We start from the raw sequence: 16,231 nt of genomic DNA on the forward strand, positions 1-16,231 counted from the left end.
GGCGAAAAGTATTTCAAGGGAAATTTCGAAAGACTGGCAAAGATAAAAGGCGGGATTGATCCACGAAATTTCTTCCAAAATGAACTAAGCATTCCAGTTTTGAAATAAACTCAAAATGAAGCTTAAAGTGGTGTAATTTCTAGTAAAAAATTGTCAATGTTCTGAATGAAGAGAATTCTGAAAATTGTATTATTTAGTCGTGTATCCTTTCGTGTGCTTGGTTGAATTGTTAACTATTGAAAGTTATGAGTGGGAATTATCTTAATACACGAACACATGATAAATTCAGTGAGAAATACCCATATAAAATTATCTAGCTCAGTTAACTTTTAGTGCAAAAAATATTACATTAACTTCTTCCGTTATCCATATCAAAGTCTTTATTGGTGAGGCTCAGGGGAGCCTGACCTAACCATGGATTCTAGGCTACGTGTGCCATCGCACGATGCCCTCAAGATTCAAACACTGATGACAACACTGTGGACCTTGATCAGAACCCTTCAACTTCATCAACTGCGGATTATTCCTACTACAACAGATACTTTCGAACAGAGGAATCCTCCAAACGCCCTCAGGATTCCAGCATTGATGATGACAACCAATGTCGACCCCATTCTCTTTCAAGAATTCCTTTGCTTCTATGATGTCCTACATAACAAAACAAACTGTGAAATCTCCAAAACAAGACACAGTTTCGGCTTGTACCCAAGAAAAAAGTAAAGCAATCGAAACTCACAAGCCGTTTTTCATCTTCGGTGGCATGGGGCAACCGGCATCCTTCTTAATTTTTCTATAGGTTTAGCTGTCTAGGTATTTTACATACTCCATAATAAATCAATCAAATATGACTTGGCCTACCATATATTTTCAGAATTTCAATTTTCGTACCTCATACACGAACCTCGTGGCTCCTCTAACAAACTAAAGGAACAAAAGATCTTCCACCATAGAACAAGAATCATGATCCATAATGGTATGATCCTGTGAAATTTGGTAAGTACCTGCTGCAACAGAATTGCCTCATGTGGGCAAGTTGGAAATTGCATCAGGCCAACTCCAACCATTAATAGGCCATAGCATCCAAGGGATACAATGAAGTACAGAGGCAGCTGTCACGCGTAAATGAAAAGAATGAAAGAGAATGTATGATAAAATAATACAAGAGAGATTGTAAGAAGCTTACCAACCAAGTGTAGCTCCTTGGAATTATGGATGCCTAAAGCAGGCCAACCCAAAGAGCTGACAGGGTTACCAGCAATGTCAAAATCTTTACAATGTGCTTCATTGGATCTGCAACTAAAAAATTGATTCACTTCAATATTTCTAAGAAATTGTACGAACATAAATCACAAAATACAATTATGCAGTTAATATCTTGGAAGATCAGACACCTGCTGTTGTATCGTATTCTACAGTTATATCAACATTGTAACTCAAATCTTTAATGTTGTCGAGTAACTCAAGCGCGCCACTGGCCCACTCTTTTATCACTGTCTCACAAGACTAGCCACTCAAAACAATGGCAGTAATTGTTGATCAAGCGGGGCCTTCTACGTATCACATTGATGAACAGTCAACTCAGACATATTCTGGGATCACCATATCACGTCTCAGACTATGCATAGGGGATGAATAGTCAACTCAGACTATGCATAGGGGATGAATAGAACACGACAATGAGATTTTACTCCAGGGGGTTGGGATCATCATATCACAGTTCTCTCAGGAGTTGATGTTGCATGGGATTCGAATAGAACACGACAATTGGATTTAAATTCATGGGGTGATGAAGAAAATACCACAAATGCTACACATTTCGATAGTTCTATTAGGGCTGCAAATATCCCGCCTTAATTACAGATCACATGTATGAGCAAGATGATTTATTTGGGGACAGTTCTCATCATGTCATGAATAGCGATGATGATTTGTATGCTACATCAATAGACGGAGAAGATGATGACCATTTTGACAATGTAAATGAAGGCACATCGTCGCGTGTCCTGATGTCTGTAATGCACCGGAGCAACATTTACGTGAAATTCCCTATGACGAACAAATTCCAAATTCATTTAGTCTTTCTTCAGCATCACGAACAAATTTTTACAATGCTAAGAGACCAGACCTCGCTGTGAAGATATTTTTAAGAGCGAAAATGATTTAATAGCTTCAATGAAGGATTTTTATGTTCGAGTTTTGAGACGTTAATATATCATTGAAAAAAATTACGCTATTTCATGATCACAAAATATGGTGAAGATCACACATGCATATCTAGCCAAGTGGGTATAGATCACCACAACCTCGACGTCAACATAATAGCCAGTACACTTTTGGGAATCTTGCATTGTGATCCTACATACGAGATCAAATATGTGCAAGAAAGTATTAAAGCAAAATATGGGTACGATAGATCGTATGCTAAGACATGGCAGAGTTTGAGGCGTGCGGTGGAGATCGTCTATGGCACATGGGAAAGCTCTGTAACTTTGCTTCCTAAATATATAGGTGCTTTGTCGAAGTACAATCCAGGAACTATTGGAAGCAACTGCGACCGTATGATCATCCACATAAATTTTAAACTTTGTATTTGGTGCCTTCAAACCATGTATAGATGGTTTTCGACATTGTCAGAACGTAATCAGTGTAGATGGTACCATATGTACACCGAGTATAAGCACAAACTACTCATAGCAGTAACTTTGGATGCCAATAATCAGGTTTTACCTCTAGCATTTGGGCTTGTTGATGAAGAAAATTATGAGTCTTGGCATTGGTTCCTAAGTAATGTTGCACGACATGTTACAAGAGGGTGTAGAGGTGTGTGCCTTATATCTGATAGACATGCGGCTATAACAAGTGCAGTGCAAGATCTCTGACTTCAAGCCTCCCCGTGGTGTTCATCGTTTTTATTTGAGACATGTTCGCTTTAATTTCAACAGTAAGTTCAAAAACATTCATTTGAAAGACTTATGTTGGGAAGCAGGTATGCAACACCAAATAAGAAAATTTAATGTCACAATTGAAGCAATTAGAACAAATAATGCAGCAACTTTCACTTATTTGTCAAACATCCCAAAAGAAAAAGTTCATTGGCTCATGATGGTGGATGGAGACGAGGGATAATGATGACGAACATGTCTGAGCGTATTAATAGTGTGTTGAAAGTGGTTCGACGTCTCCCAATAACTGCAATAGTGGAGTTGAACTTACAGCGATGCGTGCACTATTTCATTCAACGTCGAACACGAAAAATAAAATGATGAAAAAAAATCAACCATGGACTGATTATGTCAAAAAAGTCAAGTGAACATCGAGTAATAAAATTTGACCAAATGGATAAAACATTTGTCGCGAAATGAGCAAGACTAGGTAGTCAACATCATGTACAAGCTGTTAACATCAAATTAAAATACAAATGGAGTGTGTTAACCATACTCATATGATTGAAAGCTTGAAACCATAGGCGGAGTAGTGTATGGAGTATTTGAAGTTGATGGCCCGGGGTCACACTCATTTTGTGCCCACGTCGGTGGAGATTGCATATGATCATGACGTGTCTGTGACATAGATACATATATTATGTCAGCTATATTTACTACAATATATATATATATATATATATATATATATATATATTTACATATGTAGATAAATTAAACAGGTTTTACGATAAATTGTCGGTAGTTTGCATCTACAGGATAATAGCCAATGACGTTAGAAGATATCACTGTTGGAGAGAGAAATATATGTGAAATGCGATGATACCAACCAACATAATTCATTGTGATGCCGAGTGTACCAGGTATGACATAATCTCCATCAATCACAAAATTATATATGTCGTTCCACATATCTACAAAATGTTTGTGATACGTCGCCCAATCACAATTGTTCCGCCCTTGTCGCGTTAATTTATGGAAATTATCGAAGTTAGTAGCAAGTAGAGGTATGCCTTGACGCATTTCAAATTGTCGAAGACACCGCTCTGGTCTATGCATCTCCGCTATATGAAAATTGATCAATGCACATGCCAACCGAAATAGATGAATTTTATTTTCATCAAGATTTCTAGCAACCTCAAGTGACTCCATATCATAAACGATCCATAGAAACTGTAGCAAATAAAATAAAAAATGATTATCAAGTTGCTAACACAACATTTAAAATATATTTTTAAAGCATTCAAAAATTTAAAAAACTAAATAATTTGTCTACATATCCTTCTACCATCATGTCAAGCGTATCTCTCATGATACGGACCGAATGATGGGTCGTCTGTGTCAAAGGGAATCCACCAACTATTTAAAAAATACACAATATAGTCATTAAAAATACATAACAAAATAATATTATATTACAAGTTAAATATTTCTGATTAGTACTGTGCGTCGTATGGAGGGAAACTGGGAATGGTAGACCCTGAAGCACATCTCCAGCCTGCTCTGCTGACATAGATATTTGTTGCACTCTATCAGGGTAAAGAAGAGTAATTCTAGACCAGACCCAAATCTGCAATAACATACAACATAAATTGTCAAATCATAAGAAAAATTAAGTTGAATAAATATAATGAGCGTAGAAACGCAAACATACCGCAGTATCTAAACAAACCCACACAAATCGACCTTTAAACCCATTGATGTATTGCACAGCTCTATGTAAAGATATGCCAACACAGCAGAACATCATCTTAACGTATTCACCATTTTTATGTTCTCGAGAAACTGCAAATATATAAGTTTCACAGCAGCACCTTCTGAGTCCGGATATATACAACCACCAATGATCATTAATGCCGCACAACGGAAATATTGTGTCACGTCTTCTTCAGTGTTGTGATCATTAATCATATTATTTAGGCCGTGGTCTCGCAAAACGATAAGATAAAGGTGTGCACCTTTAATCTGAGAAGATGTAGGCGTAAAACCCAACCAAGTTGTGCAGCGCTGTTATAACATATGTTTGTGGTACGCGGTATCTAAACCTGTGATAGGCATACAATCTATACTCAACCCCCAAATAAGTGCAAAGTTCTGTAGGGTGATTGTTGTCTCGTCAACTGTAAGGTGAAATGTGTGTGTCTCGCGACGCACTCTCTCAACTATGGCTGTAAGCAAATGATTATCATAATTTTTAATAGGACCACACTGAATGACACTATAGAAACTCATCTGTGCTAGACATAAGCGGACACGGAGACGAATCCCAGCATTATGCAATCTACAAAGACATTTGCCAGAACGACGGGGATGTATGAATGCATCCATGTTTTCAGCGTTCATATTATTTGAAATGTGTTTACCTCGCAAATACGACACATTATCCGTATTTTCAGTCATCTTGCAAACAAAAAATCAAGATATAACAAATATTATATTTTTCATCAACAAAATATATATAAAAAATATAATGGTTGTTATATCCTAATTTTTTATTTTCAACATGACTGAAAATACGGATAATGTATCGTATTTGCGGGGTAGACACATTTCAAATAATATCAACGCTGAAAAAATGGATGCACTCATACCTCCCCGTCGTTCTGACAAATGTCTTTGGAGATTGCATAATGCTGGAATTCGCCTCCGTGTCCGCCTATGTCTAGCACAGATGAGATTCTATGGTGTCATTCAGTGTGGTCCTATTAAAAATTATGATAATCATTTTCTTAAAGCCATAGTTGAGAAAGTGCGTCGCGAGACACACACATTTCACCTTGCAGTTGACGAGACAACAATCACCCTACAGGATGTTGCAGTTATTTGGGGGTTGAATATAGATGGTATGCCTATCACATGTGTAGATACTGCGTACCACAAACATACGTTACAACAGCGCTGCGCAACTTGGTTGGGTTTTATGCATACATCTTCTCAGATTAAAGGTATACGCCTTTATCTAACCGCTTTGCGAGACCACGACCTTAATAATATGATATGATCACAACACTGAAGAGGACGTGTCACAATATTTCCGTTGTGTGGCATTAATTATCATTGGTGGTTGTATATATCCGAACTCGGAAGATGCTGCTATGAAACTTATGTATTTGCAATTTCTCGAGAACATAGAAATGGTGAATACGTTAAGCTAGAGTTCTGCTGTGTTGGCATATCTTTACAGAGAGCCGTGCAACACATCGATGGGTTTAAAGATCAATTTGTGTGGGTTTGTTCAGATACTGCAGGTATGTTTGCGCTTCTACGCTCATTATATTTATTCTACTTAATTTTTCTTATGATTTGACAATTTATGTTGTATGTTATTGCAGATTTGGGTCTGGTCTAGAATTACTCTTCTTTACCCTGATAGAGTGCAACAAGTATCTATGTCAGTAGAGCAGGCTGGAGATGTGCTTCAGGGTCTACCATTCCCAGTTTCCCACCATACGGCGCACAGTACTAATCAGAAATATTTAACTTGTAATATAATATTATTTTGTTATGCATTTTTAATGACTATATTGTGTATTTTTTTAAATTGTTGGTGGATAGGTGGATTCTCTTTGACACAGACGACCCATCATTCGGTCTGTATCATGAGAGATATGCTTGACAGGATGGTAGAATGATATGTAGACAAATTATTTAGTTCTTTAAATTTTTGAATGCTTTAAAAATATATTCTAAATGTTATGTTAGCAACTTGATAATCTTTTTTTATTTTATTTGCTACAGTTTTTATCGACCGTTTATGATATGGAGTCACCTGAGGTTGCTAGAAATCTTGATGGAAATAGAATTCATTTATGTCGGTCGACATGTGCATTGATCAATTTTCATATAGTTGAGATGCATAAACCAGAGCGGTGTCTTCGACAATTTGGAATGCGTCAAGATATTCCTCTACCTGCTACTAACTTCGATAATTTCCATAAATTGACGCGACAAGGGCGGAACAATTGTGATTGGGCAACGTATCACAAACATTTTGTAGATATGTCTACATTCCAAGGAAAGGTAATCATTCTATATATATATATATATATATATATATATATATATTTGACTAAATAAAAAAGGTCTCCGTGTGTACTATTTTGAAATACTATACAATATTGAATTCAAAAACAAAGAAAAACGTAAGGTAAAAAAAAAATAATAATAATAATAAAAAAAAGGGGGAGGGAATCAAGATTCAGTATTCACGGACATACCAATTACGTGGGTATCTTCAACTAATAATCTATACAAATATGGTATGTAATAATAACACTAATATTTGCAATGGAGATAAAAGTAAAATAAAAGACAAAAATCCTGCAGTAAATTTCACAAAATCTCCAAATCAACGACACTTTTGTACCAAAATCTGGACATTTGATTGCGTTATTTCTATATGAATTTTATACTCTCCATCACCTCCATTTACCTGCAGCTGCTCGAGAGTGGGGGGCCTATGATGGGTATAAGACCAATTATTTGTTGGATTAATAGAATCGATTGGGCTTAGTTATCTGCATATGTAAATATATATATTTTTTTGTAGTAAATATAGCTGACATAATATATGCATCTATGTCACAGACACGCCTAGATCATATGCAACATCCACCGACGTGGACACAAAATGAGTGTGACCCCGGACCATCAACTTCAAATACTGCATACACTACTCCGCCTGTGGTTTCAAGCTTTCCATCATATGAGTATGGTTACCACATTCTATTTGTACTTTAATTTGATGTTAACACCTTGTACATGATGTTGACTACCTGGTCTTGCTCATTTCGCAACGGATGATGTTTTATCTCTTTGGTCAAATTTTATTACTCGATGTTCAATTGACTTTTTTGACCACATATCAAATTTAGAATATACATAATCAGTCCATGGTTGATTTTTTTTCATCGTTTTATTTTTTTGTGTTCGGCGTTGAATGAAATAGTACACGAATAGCTGTAAGGACAACTCCACTATTGCAGTTATTGGGAGACGTCGAACCTCTTTCAACACACTATTAATACACTCGGACATGTTCGTCGTCATTATCCCTCGTCTTCATCCACCATCATGAGCCAATGACCATTTTTCCCTTGGGATGTTTGACAAATAAGTGAAATTTGCTGCATTATTTGTTCTAATTGCTTCAATTGTGGCATTAAATTTTCCTATTTGGTGTTGCATACCCAACATAAGTCTTTCAAATGAATGTTTTTGAACTTACTGTTGAAATTAGAGCAAACATGCTTCAAACAAAAACGATGAACACCACAAGGAGGCTTGAAGTCAGGGAGATTTTGCATTGAACTTGTTATAGCCACATGTCTATCAGATATAAGGCACACCCCTCTGCACCCTCTTGTAATATGTCGTGCAACATTACTTAGGAACAAATGCCAAGACTCATAATTTTCTTCATCAACAAGTGCAAATGCTAGAGACAAATCCTGGTTATTGACATCCAAAGTTACTGCTACGAGTAATTTATGCTTATACTTGGTGTACATATTGGTACCGTCTACACTGATTACGTTGCGACAATGTCGAAAACCATCTATACATAGTTTGAAGACCCAAAATACAAAGTTTAAAATTTTATGTAGATGGTCATACGGTCGAAGTTGCTTCCAATAGTTCTTGGATTGTACTTCGACAAAGCACCCATATATTTAGGAAACAAAGTTACAGAGCTTTCACATCTGACATAGACGATCTCCACCGCGCACTTCAAACTCTGTCATGTCTTAACATATGATATATCATACTGATATTTTGTTTTAATACTTTCTTGCACATACTTGATCTCGTATGCAGGATCACAACGCACGATTCTAAAAAATGTACTGGCTATCATTTTGACGTCAAGGTTGTGGTGATCTATACCCACTTGGCTAGATATGCATGTGTGATCTTCACCATATTTTGTGATCATGAAATAGCCTAATTTTTTTTCAATGATACTCGAAGTCCCCATCCACAATTGTCACCTTCAGACCAGTTCTTGCATTTAAACTTCCAAATTTTCGAAGAACTTTGGACAACGATATATTCACGTCTCAAAACTCGAACATAAAAATCCTTCACTAAAGCTATTAAATCATTTTTGCTCTTAAAAACCATTTTCACAGCGAGCTCTGGCCTATCAAGATTGTAAAAATTTGTTCGTGATGCAGAAGGAAGACCGAATTAATCTAGAATTTGTTCGTCATATACTTCACTGAAAAATTTGGGAATTTCACATAAACGTTGCTCCGGTGCATTAGGAAAGTTTTGTGTCAGTGTTGCTCCAGACATCAGGACACGCGACGATGTGCCTTCATTTGCATCGTCAACATGGTCATCATCTTATCCGTCAATTGATGTAGCATATAAATCATCATCGTTATTCATAACATGATGAGAACTGTCTCCAAATAAATCGTCTTTCTCAGGCATGTTTTCTGTAATTGGGGCGAGAATATTTACAGCCCTAGTAGAACTATCGAAATTTCCACCATTTGTGGCATTTTCTTCATCACCCCACGAATTTAAATCCAATTTTCGTGTTATATTCGAACTACATGCAACATTAACACCTGAGGGAACTGTGATATGATTATCCCAACCCCCTAGAGTAAAATCTCATTGTCGTGTTCTACTCATCCCATGCATACCCTTCTTCGGTGTGAGGCGTTATATAGTGATCACAAGGACCAGTGTCAATCCCAGAATTTGTCTGAGTTGACTGTTATCAACGTGATACATAGAAGGTCCTGATTGATTTAAATCTACTATTCCCAAACCTTGCATTATTACCGGCATGACTATCTCAAATTCGTAATCACTTACGTTCTGCAACATTGGCGATGAATCAACATACAAGTACATGCAATACAGTGTGAGAAAATCAAACATAAATTGTACAATATCATCATCTGTGATATATAAATACTCTTCAATGTAACGAGACAATGAGCTATAAGAATATTTCGTTGACAATTTGATGCAGAATTTTGATGGGTCGATCTCCAGCATGGGATGCACATAATTCACCAATTGGGAAAATGTAATAGACCGTGGGATTTTCATGGGCCAATGAGCTATTAGAATATTATAGATTATATTAAATTGGACGAAATTATAGCGTAACTATACACTTTTTCATACCAAACATTTAATAAAAAAATTTGACAAATGTAATATAATATTTTAATATTCCATTAATATTAAGTACACTAATATTAACTCATTCTCATACTAAAATAATATAATTATATTTAAAATACTAACCTTGAAAAATATTTTCAAAAATCACAAATTTATATTTTTTTTATTAGTATTCCTATTATTATTTTTATATCGTGATTAATAATAAAATTATAATATTTAACAAAATTATACGTATTCATATAATGCAAGTCAAAAAAATTATAATTATATTAATACAATATAAATAATACAATTAAAAAATAAAAAATTACTTAAATTACCTTTTCAAATGTGGTTGTACGAAATTTATAATAAAATCAACTAACAATGTTAATACCTGAAATAAATGACAAACATTATCAGAAATATTACACAAAACAAAATATTTTCAATATTGAAAGAAATAACAAAGATACCTTACACGAAAAAAGGCAAAAGAACTATTGAAACTTTGATAATTTAGAATTTGCTTGTAAAATTAATAAACACTTTCTCTGCAAGTCTAAATTATATACCACAATATTAAAAAAAATCAAAAAAATTATTTCCATACTAAGAGAAATTTATAATTATGATATTATCAACAAAATAAAAACATTACCTTTTAAGACCCGCTCGAATGAAATGGATGACAAAATCAACGACAATATTAATACCTAACAATATTAAAAATTATAATCATAAAATAAGATTACCAAAAAAATTTATTTCAGCAATAATATAAATATAATAATTACCTATGAAATACCTAAAAAACGCAATCCAAGTTGATAACAAAATTTATAACACACAGCGCTGGAAAAACAAAAATGGAGAATGTTATGTTCGAACATTCATAACTCTATGCTCCCGAATTCATAGTGGTAGACTCGGACATATTCATAGCGTAAAAATAACTCTCGAATTCATTTGAATCAGTTGGATAAACTAAAATGGATTTAGAATCTGTGACAGGCTGTCACAGATTCATTTGAATCCGTGAATCTTTTTTAAAAAAAAAAATCGAATCCGGATGATTGTTCTCCGGATTGTACTACTTTTATGACTCCCAAATTTGCAATATTTTAATAAATAAATTTTTAATTTATATTATTTATAAAAAAAATCCCGATTTCAATGCACAAAAAATTAGGCCAAAACAGGAAAATTTCAGAGCAAGAATCGAAACAAAATGTAGACCTAAATTAGAAAGCAGCTTGCAACACACATTAAACTACTTAACTACGAAGCATTCAAATGACTGCAGAAAGATCAGATTTGCTATGTTGATGATCTTTCTTTACAACCGTACATGACACAATGCTAAAGTTTTGAGGAAATTTTCAAAGAAAATTCTCAGTGGAAAAGGAAATGAGACTGAACATCTCTCTACTTCAGACATGAGAAACATCAAAATAAATTTGGCATAACTTTGCAGAAGATGTGTTTCGGAATCATTTGTTCGGATAGATATACAAAGGTGAATTTCAAATTCATGATCAATCTAACTTCATATCTTGTATTAGTAAGTGATATATGATGGATTCCAAACGGATTCATGATGGATGTCGTTTGATGTCCTAAGTTAAAATCTTTTCTTGAATCAAATATCTTCGTCTAAACAAAATACATTCATCCAAACACAAACTAAGATTATAACTTATTCGACAGATTTCTGTATAATAAAGAGGATGAGGATGAAACTTCAGATACTAGGTTTGACCATAAATCTCATAAGAAAAAAACTCGTATCTCCAAGCCACACCCAATAAATTTTTCTTGGTATGACACAAAAAGTGAAACAAATCAGACAAAATCCCGTGCTATTCATCGGAGCTGATGGGATGTAAGATCCTAAAACTCCTTCCACATTATCAGGAAACAAAGGAAACATCCAAGAACAACCCAAAAGTCCCATTAAAAAAAACAATCTTTCCCCAACTTTACACAGTTCCTCCTTTTAAACCCTACAAAGTTTCAAATAAATTTCAGAAACTCAGTCAAGATTCACACCATTTATTTAGTTCTCAGATAAAACATAACTAGATCTTTTAACAAAAAATTCAGTAACCAATAATTTAAGCATATTTTAAATCTCAAGATTCAGCATCACAAAGCACATACAAAAAAACAAAATCAAGAAATATCAAAAGAACCAGAAAAAAAAAACAACAGTTAAAATCATCGATCCAAGCAAGAATCGTGGTTCCAAGTCGACCTGCCGGGTCCAACTCAACCGGATTAAAATCCAACCCCATGTAAAGCTCACATAATTGCATTCAGAATTCGACAAAAAAAAAACATGTGTCACTAATCAAAAATTATGTTCCACTTACCGTAATCGAGACTGCACATAGAAGAATGACGCTCAAACATTAATTCCACGATACGACACAATTTCGGAAGAGTAAAAATAATAATTTAAGAGCTTACGGTCTGTTTCCTTCAAGAAATTTTAGTCAATTCGACAGAAATATTCATCGGAGAAAGGAAAGTTAAACATTTTCTTACCTCAAAAGAATGAACAGGAGAGCGACGGAGAAAATTGCGAAACCTAAAGCGTGAAATGTGATTTTCCGATAAGGTTGTGCTATCGACATACAGCATATTAAAGCCTAAGATTGACCCATTTCACAGATAAATATTCGTGAGACCGTCTCATTAGAGATCTATGATGAGGTAACAGCATAAGATAGTCTGACTTCCATAAAATTAAAACGAAAATTGTGTCAAAGAGCAATACTGAATCGAAAGCTCGCGGCTGCTTAAGAGATACAATGTGCAATTGTTTCAAAGATCTGTTCAGTTCTCAGGCTAGTAACCACTCTTGATCCGGTCAACCAATGAAGCAACCAAGAAAATAATCGCATTCGTGCTTCGATTTTCTACATTTTCTAGGATCAGAGCAAACACCTGATGGGTAGATATCATTAGCAATATGTAAGAATTTCTTTTCTCATCTTAAAAAAAAAAAGGAAAAAAGACCATCACAAAATAAAATGTGTAAAAAATCTCTGCAGAATTCCTATGCATTCTCGAAGAGAATTCCGACAACATGGACAAGGATGTGATGTTCAAGCTTCCCCCGAAATTATATAAACTCAAAATATCCAATGCAACAAGTGAACTTGTTAGATTACATTCTTGAAGGGAGACAAAAGAGGTCTCCAACAATACGCATACGCGCATGCATAAATCAGCAGCTAGCGTGGAGAGAATTCACAATGAACATATGTTATTTTTTCTCATCGATTCAATACTTTCAGCAATAGTTGATCCGGAAGTCCCAAAGAAACCTAAAGTAGCACAGCTGCATACAGTTTCTTCTAGAAATAAAAGTACATCAGGTAATGAAACAACATTGCACGGCTCCTCTTTCACATCAAAATTACTACCAGCAAATTGAAACTTCATACTATGTCTTGAATGTAAAACTTCCTTAGCAGTTTGGGCAACTAACTCATCTTCCTCTCTCAGAAAAAATAGCTTGAAATCATCAAAATCATTTGCCAACTCCCCCAAATAGCTTCCAGTCCAATTATGAACAGGAAGATCAGTCATCATGAACAAATGAATTGGGAGAAGGCTCTTCTGTATTAATGAACCCAACACCTGCTTAACTCCTAAAAATGTAGCTTTCTGGTGATACTTGAATTGTCCATCCAGTAATCTAAGCTGTACACAAAAAAATGGAGCCTTAATCGTCGCATGAGCAAACTTCTTCCCGGCATTTAAGATCTCAGGCACAAATGGAAGATATTCTATCTTTTGAATCAACCACTGTATCCTCTGATCTTTTGTTGTTTTGTGGATGTCAATATGGGATTCAGAGCCCTTGTATGGTGCTGTAAAAAGGCTACCAAACGCCAGAACAGTCGCCTGACCAACAGAAGAGCCAGGACCAAAGGTCTTATAGACATCTTTTCTTTTCCTCACGAATGAAATTTTCTTTTTCTTCCTAAGTTCATCATCAGCCTGAAACGAATCCAAAATCCCATCTTTGTGGTTGCTCTGGTAAGTCCATACTGTTGTTCGACAATCTTCTGGGGAAGCATATAAACATTTATTCATGTTGCTATAATATCCAGATAAAAATGATCCACATTGATGCAACTTGTCATTTAAAGATGAATGTGCACTCAAGTCCTCACTGCAAATCCAGTTGAAATTCACCTCACACCAGATAGATAGAAAGACTCTGAAATCTATAAATCTCACAGTTGAAATGGATGTTACAGATGAAAGATCAATTACATCAGCCATGGATATATATCTGTGTTCACGAATGAGCTGAATACTATGATTCCACACTTGGAACCTCATCTCATTGGGGCTCAAGACCCTAAATTTAGGGCAACTACCAAGGGCAACAGCATGATGATCAAGAATAGGAGGAATGATCAATGTCCTATTCAAAATTGCAGCCATTAAAACAGCATTCTTGAACTCAGAGAGCTGATTGCTAAACCCACTGTGAGGAGCATAAAAGAGGAACTTTTCTCCGGAGGCAGTGAAGCTCGTGCATCGGGCATGGAGGATGGATTCAGAATTTTGGAAGACAGGTGTAGGAGTTGAAAATAAGACTTTAGAGAAAATGAAAAAAACCATGCAAAAGAGGAATATGGCGGATGTGAAGAGGAGCGGAGTTCTATAATTGTGATGATTCATGGATCTCTTTTTCCATTTGTTGGTGTTGGAGTAAAGAGATAAATCCATTTTCTATGCTTGGAAAACCGCTTTTAAAGCGGAGGGATCAATGACATTAATGCATAGCTGCTCCATTTTGTCACTATACAAAGCATATATCCATTTTTCTCGGATGCTCGAAAAGATAAGAATGTGACTCTTCACTCTGCAGAAACTTTCCCTATCCCTGAGAAACACAGTTGAGAATTCAATTGATCAGATTGACTAATTCATGATGATAATATAACTTAGAAGTTAGAAGTACGATCAATATATCCAGATTAAAAGGATTAAAACTTCATTCATTCAACAAGTAAATAAGCAACATTACCATCATGGATACAGAATATTTCAATTCATTTTCTGTCAAAACAAATACTCTTCGCACGCAACAATTCACCAGATTACAAGCAATCCCAAGCTCAAAAATGGAAGTCGAAATGAGACACTCTAAATACTTGAACTAATACGAAGAACTTAAAAAAGAAAGCAACTGAGCAATAAAATGTCTCTCTTTACCACTTAGCTTAGCCTTTGTATTAACACCACTCTCATCTGGTTTCTTTCTTTTCATGTTTAAAACTAGTAGGTTCATATAAAAAATTGATGACTATATTGCATTAGTCGAGATCCAAAAAGAGAACACGTAAAATTCATAAATAAAAACAAGTCTTAAAGATTGACTCCAAGCAAGAGACTTTAGCCCCAGCCACGCATCCATTTAGTTTGACTAAATCACACTAGCATCCATAAGCCCAAATCACGAGGCGACGTCCATCTGAAATTGTAACAAGAATTGAAACGAGAAACCCTCACCAATCAAAGATAAAACACTCCTCAGACCAAAATTCCCATGATAAGCATACGTCAAATCTGCAGCACCTTTTACGAAAATTGGGAGGTACGGATACAAATTCGCCTGAATTCAATAATAAAAAAACAATTAAATTTATAGTAACACAAAAGGTACATGAATCATGAAATTACCGCCGGGCTAGGACGCTGCCACCGATTCCGCCGCCGCCGGCTACGTTGTTGATCATTGGGATCAATTTAAAAGATCAGGTGGATGTGGATACTTTCGCACGAAACAAATGGGCCTCCATCGGATCAGTTCAATATTAATAGTAATGTTTAGCCCAAAAATCGGAATCCATTGGGCCCGTTTACGAGCCCAAGTTTTTACATTTTTAAGAAACTCCAAATTTTGTAATGACTTTAATTAGGATATGTTTTGAGAATCTCGATATAAAGATTTTATATAATCTTATCTATACAATTTAAATTTGGATTTTTATTCAAAAAATAGAAAATTTTAATATATATACACGCATCACGTGCAAATGACGACGATTCTTTAATGCATATTGATCCTATTATCCAAAGGAAAAGCTAACAATATTAATGCACTACATGATCATGACAAAAATTTG

At 35.2% G+C, this 16,231-nt stretch overlaps 1 protein-coding gene, 1 long non-coding RNA gene and 1 pseudogene across 4 annotated transcripts; 1 reads left to right on the top strand and 2 right to left on the bottom strand.

Annotated features, from left to right (window-relative positions):
* Positions 1-122: 122 nt before the first annotated feature.
* LOC142521370 (uncharacterized) lies at positions 123-1,319 on the top strand. The gene is made up of 3 exons (XR_012814144.1): positions 123-211; positions 334-1,143; positions 1,197-1,319. It is a non-coding gene; the product is annotated as an uncharacterized LOC142521370 (long non-coding RNA).
* On the bottom strand, positions 427-12,722 carry LOC142521368 (uncharacterized; annotated as a pseudogene).
* Positions 12,723-13,183: 461 nt separating this feature from the next.
* Positions 13,184-15,917, bottom strand: LOC142520882 (O-fucosyltransferase 30). 3 transcript variants are annotated; one of them, XM_075624039.1, is made up of 3 exons: positions 15,786-15,917; positions 15,615-15,717; positions 13,184-14,985 (listed from the first exon to the last, which is right to left on the bottom strand). In XM_075624039.1, exon 3 carries the CDS (start codon positions 14,826-14,828, stop codon positions 13,332-13,334), a length of 1,497 nt encoding a protein of 498 aa, XP_075480154.1. In that variant the 5' UTR covers positions 14,829-14,985; positions 15,615-15,717; positions 15,786-15,917; the 3' UTR covers positions 13,184-13,331. The 3 variants fall into 3 exon arrangements, with proteins under 3 accessions (XP_075480154.1, XP_075480155.1, XP_075480153.1); XM_075624040.1 differs by lacking the exon at positions 15,615-15,717 and having other exon boundaries at positions 15,786-15,881; XM_075624038.1 differs by lacking the exon at positions 15,786-15,917 and having other exon boundaries at positions 15,615-15,779.
* Positions 15,918-16,231: the final 314 nt, after the last annotated feature.

The sequence above is a fragment of the Primulina tabacum genome, chromosome 12, assembly GCF_025594145.1.
Source record: "Primulina tabacum isolate GXHZ01 chromosome 12, ASM2559414v2, whole genome shotgun sequence".
Lineage (NCBI taxonomy): Eukaryota > Viridiplantae > Streptophyta > Magnoliopsida > Lamiales > Gesneriaceae > Primulina > Primulina tabacum.